The sequence below is a fragment of the Sander lucioperca genome, chromosome 14 (genome assembly GCF_008315115.2).
Source record: "Sander lucioperca isolate FBNREF2018 chromosome 14, SLUC_FBN_1.2, whole genome shotgun sequence".
Lineage (NCBI taxonomy): Eukaryota > Metazoa > Chordata > Actinopteri > Perciformes > Percidae > Sander > Sander lucioperca.
The window spans coordinates 9458402-9463401 of NC_050186.1; the positions used below are offsets into that span (position 1 = coordinate 9458402).

Sequence of the window (5000 nt, forward strand, 5' to 3'; positions counted from 1 at the left end):
TAGAGGGGAAAGAGGCAAGAATAGGTCCAAAGAAGGTGACACAAATGTCACATTTTTGGTAGGAATAAGTCTACATAAAGAGGAACAATGTTCTGGACGACAGCCTTGTAACTATTAAACATTTTGTTAAATATCTCACGTACCCCCTGCAGTCGGAACACAAAGAAAGTACATATATTTTTTATATATCGTTTGAATTGAGGGACACTTACAATGACAATCATCATCTCTGATTTTTATCGTGGATCTAAAACTCTGCTTAGAAATCAGATAAAAGAAGAGGGTTCACAGGTGTATTTGTCATCAATGAATGTCCCTAAATATGCTTAGAAATCATAGTTATGACTGCAAAACTCGCCTGCTGATAGATCATTTGGTATACCTTTAATGGAGACTATTATATATCTACTATGTCCAATGTAGTATACATGTATGTATGAATGCTTCATGAGAACACTTAAACTGCAGAGACAGATTCAACAAAATTCAAAGGGTCATAGGTGTATTTGTCATCAATAAATGTCCATAAATCTGTTAGAAGACGCTCCTTAAAACGGCAGAACCTGCCTGAGAATCACAGAAACTGATTCAGAGAAACTTTTCTTCAGTTTCACAGTAATCCAGTGATAGTTGACATATTCACACATTGACATTCAGCTGACTTTTAACGGAGACTCAAATGTGTGCACTCCTGTCTTAGCTACATCTGTCTGCTGGATGGAGTATAGCCAACTCCCCCAAAAACCCTGCAGTATATTGAGCGAGGCCCTGGCTCCAGACGGGAGCATGCCTATGTTCCCACAGCCCTATGTTCCTACAGCCCTATGTTCCTACAGCCCTATGTCCCTACAGCCCTATGTTCCTACAGCCCTATGTTCCTACAGCCCTATGTTCCCACAGCCCTATGTTCCTACAGCCCTATGTTCCTACAGCCCTATGTTCCCACAGCCCTATGTTCCTACAGTCCTATGTTCCTACAGCCCTATGTTCCTACAGCCCTATGTTCCTACAGCCCTATGTTCCTACAGCCCTATGTTCCCACAGCCCTATGTTCACACAGCCCTATGTTCCTACAGCCCTATGTTCCTACAGCCCTATGTTCCTACAGCCCTATGTTCCTACAGCCCTATGTTCCCACAGTCCTATGTTCCCACAGCCCTATGTTCCCACAGCCCTATGTTCCCACATGTCTAAGATTTCTTTCAAAATTAGGCCCTATGTTCCCACATGTCCTTTTTCATGAATTTGTATCAGATTTATCCCCCTTTCTCCCAATTTGGTAGCCAATTACACCCAACCTATTATCTAGTAGCAATGGACTACAGATGGAATGTAGCTTTTAGCTAAATCTGGTAACTAACCCTAACGCTAACCTTGTGAACATAGGGCTGTGGGAACATAGGTCCTAATTTTAAGAAAAATCTTAGAAATGTGGGAACATAGGGCTGTGTGAACATAGGGCTGTGAACATAGTCTTGTATTTTCTCCTTAACTTGTTCCAGGACCTGGGTTGACAGCCCTGTGTTTTAGGAGCTAGGGCTGGGTATTGTCAATGATTTTCCGAATCAATTTAATTCCGATTCACAAGACCCAAAATCGATTTTATTCCCGATTCAATATAAATTAGGTCAGGAACATTTTAGTTACAATATCAATTTGGCTTGGATATGAAAGAGATTCTGCAATTGTACAGGGTTCCCTTGGACCTGCTGCATTACTAAAATGATCAATGTTCACATTAAGGCAGTTACATCAACGCACTTTATATTTAACATGAACACCCAATAAAGTGCAGCTATACAGACTCTACAGTGAGAGAGTTTTGGGACATTTCATTCAGATATGTGGAGGTATCAGAGGCAGCCCTTTGTAAACGGCCATGCCAAAATGTAGCCAAACTTTGAAACGTATCTTAACCGCTTTCCTGACAAGCTAGCATGACATAATTGGTACCAATGGATTCTTCTGGTCTTTTTTTGTTTCATATGATACAGAGAAAGATCGATTCTTGGATTTTAAGAAATCGGAAAGTTGATTTCGTAAACCCAGCCCTATTTGGAGCTAAACATCACCCCCGACCTCCTCCCTTCAAGGATCTTCACGATATTATACAGCAGCAGTCAATGTGCTCCTGACAGTAATAAATACGTGGAATACATACCTATTACAGAGCTTTACTTTTCACAGATATATGTACGAATGCTTCGTGAGAACAGCCTGGTATGTAAGTGAGTTACAAATTAAGCAGTTGAGTAAAATATCCCTACATGCAGACACATTATACTCCAAGGTATTCTATAATTCATGCTTCAAATCTCTTACATAACGGAAAGAGCAATTTACATTGGCCTCTAACCCCCGGCCTTACACCTCTTCCCCCGTACATAATGGATGGGTCTCCACTTTCCCGGGATGCAGGCGGGACGGCGCTAATGTGTGTGAAGGTTAGGAAGAGCAACGCAGATGAATCTATTCTGCTCAGCTGTCCTCAGCAAGTCTGGATTTATTTATTTAGTTCGATGGACACATCCTCCATCTTTTTGATAAATATGACACAAAACTGCAGCGTTTGGTTGATGTTCTGTCCTAAAGAGACAGAGAACAGGAACTACAGAGGCAGCAAACACATTATATCATGGTGGGGTTGTCCCAGGGCTTTAAATTGACACCTGCCAACCCGCCAAAATGCGGGTACAAATTAACTTTGGCAGGTAACATTTTAAAGTTAGGAGCCAGTTTGGCCGGTATTGAATGAAGCTAGTAACTCTGCGTCTGTTTGAATCGGCTGGCTGCAGAAACAATGCGACAAGTCAGAAATGTTGGCGGTTTTGTGTGTTTGGCTTGAAGTTTGCTTGTAGTACTAATCCTACATATCCCATGAGCACTCTGTTGTGACGTGCCGTACTACAGTCTGCTACATGCCTAGCGTACCGTAGCGATTACAAGCTACGCTGAAACGGAGAAGACGAACAGAACGACGTGAAACAAACCAGATCAGCTGAAAAGAAAGTCAAGTTTAGCTTGGAAAAAACTAATGTGGCTAGTGGAATATCTGATTGGCTGGCAACTTTAAAATCGACTAGCCTTGTCGGCTGGTGATGACACAAATTAATTTAAAGCCCTGATCGTCCCTTATAAAATTGTGAGCGTCAACCAACAAATTTCCTAGTCCAGACTAAGTTTATGTTATTACTAACTGTTTATGTTTTCATTGCGCTGTGCTAAGCTAACCGCTAGAGAGGGAAAGTTGCTGATTTTCAACCCTTCTGAAGAGAGTCATGCAGCGCAGATTTTACCCAAAGATATTATTGGCAAAACACAACATAATACCTAAAAAAATGCAGATACTGCACTCTTCTTCTGGACAATATTAACGGGTAACTACCGTTTTTTTTAAACCATTGGTCCAGTATTAAGTGAGATCGCTGCAGTGGAGAAACAAGCTACAATGTAAGTTAAAGGACAATTATCCAGCTTGTATTTACCTTCACAAAAGTTCTGTTTTTGCCACTGACAGACTCAGATTAATATTCTACGTGTCTGACAACATTATGGAAATGATTTCTAAGGAGGTCGACCTTTCTGTTAAAGAGTAAGATCCTTTTTTTTAAAACATAAAAACATCCGCGAAATTGCGTTTGCTAAACCCACCAGACTCCATGTAAATAAACAGTGATTTTAGCGTAACACACGTCATTCAAAGATATCTTTCCACTTTTCCAACCATCATAACTATAATTTTGGTTGAAATAAACACATAGTTTACTGAGTGACATGTGAGAATATGTTGGCTCTATACACGCTAAAAGTATTGTTGTTTTAAATGGAGTCTGGTGGGTTTAGCGCTAGCGACTTCAGAGCTGTTTCTGGTTAAACAGAAAGGTCTTAAAGAGGTTTTAAAAAGGTCTATCTCTGTAGGGATCCTTTCATAATGTTGTCAGACACTTAGAATATTAATCTGAGTCTGTCAGCGGCAAAACAAGCACTTTTGTGAAGGTAAATACAAGCTGGGCAATAACTATTAACTTACATTGTAGCTTGTTTCGCCGCTGCCGACTGCAGTGATCTCTCTTAATAATGGACCAATGTCAAAGATTGTTGTTCCCATCAGTCACTTAGACACAAACACAGGTCACAAACACAGGGTCCAGGTTGAAAACAACGTGAGATGACAACACAGCATCTTCTGCACATTCTAGCTCATTCAGAAACCATAAATACATTGAATACTGCAGCACTCACCTGCAGGTTGGCACAGGTGGAGAACATACAAGCAGTGTCCATAGGTTTGATGGCGTTGCCGTGTAGAGACGGAGCGGGTTTGGCGATGACTGGCGGCTGGGCGGCGGGGGGGAAGAAGGTGGACGACGGGTCGGTCACAGAAAGAGTCCCTCCTTCTGAGCCGTAACCAAACGACTGGATGGCGTTTTCTGAGACGGGAGACACAGACGGGGACTGGTTGTCAATATTAGACTCTTTATTTATTCTGCTTTTATCCAAACTACAGACACAACTGAATGATTGTGAAAGTGTGAGGAAACATCAAGTGTCCGATTCTCAGCCGAGAAACAGCTGTCTATCTGGACAATCATTTGGGAAACACATGATAGTTGTAACATCCTATTAGATTTGAGATTTAGAGATTTAGAGATTGACATTTTGTATGCTGTTTTTGATGCTTTTTTCGAAAATGTTGTCGCTGTTTTTTTACGCTTTTGTCCAATTTTTTACTACCTTTTTTTCCATGCGCTTCACACTGTGCGCTTAGATAGTTAAAATAGGGCCCCTAGTGTTCTTTTTTAACACATAGGCTTAAATCAGACAATGCACAGGCAATTTTAGCGAAATCTATGCAGTTGTGGTCTTGACCGGTCTTGAAATAAAATCATGAGTCCTCTTCATCCGACTTCGAGTACTACAACACTGCTTATTTCAGGAACTCTGAGTGACGAAAGTGTACGGTGATTGGTCACCGAACAACAGCTCACTTTTCCTACATA

The 5000-nt window shown here is 41.1% G+C and overlaps 1 protein-coding gene across 4 annotated transcripts in view; it reads right to left on the reverse strand.

Moving 5' to 3' along the window:
* gfra2b (GDNF family receptor alpha 2b) overlaps nucleotides 1-5000 on the reverse strand; it is a 124660-nt gene that overhangs the window by 13292 nt on the left and 106368 nt on the right. For all 4 annotated transcript variants that reach the window (XM_035991835.1, XM_031287880.2, XM_031287879.2 and 1 more), the window contains one exon: nucleotides 4243-4430. In XM_035991835.1, coding sequence (XP_035847728.1) covers nucleotides 4243-4430 — 188 coding nt within the window. The remainder of the gene's footprint in view (nucleotides 1-4242; nucleotides 4431-5000) is intronic.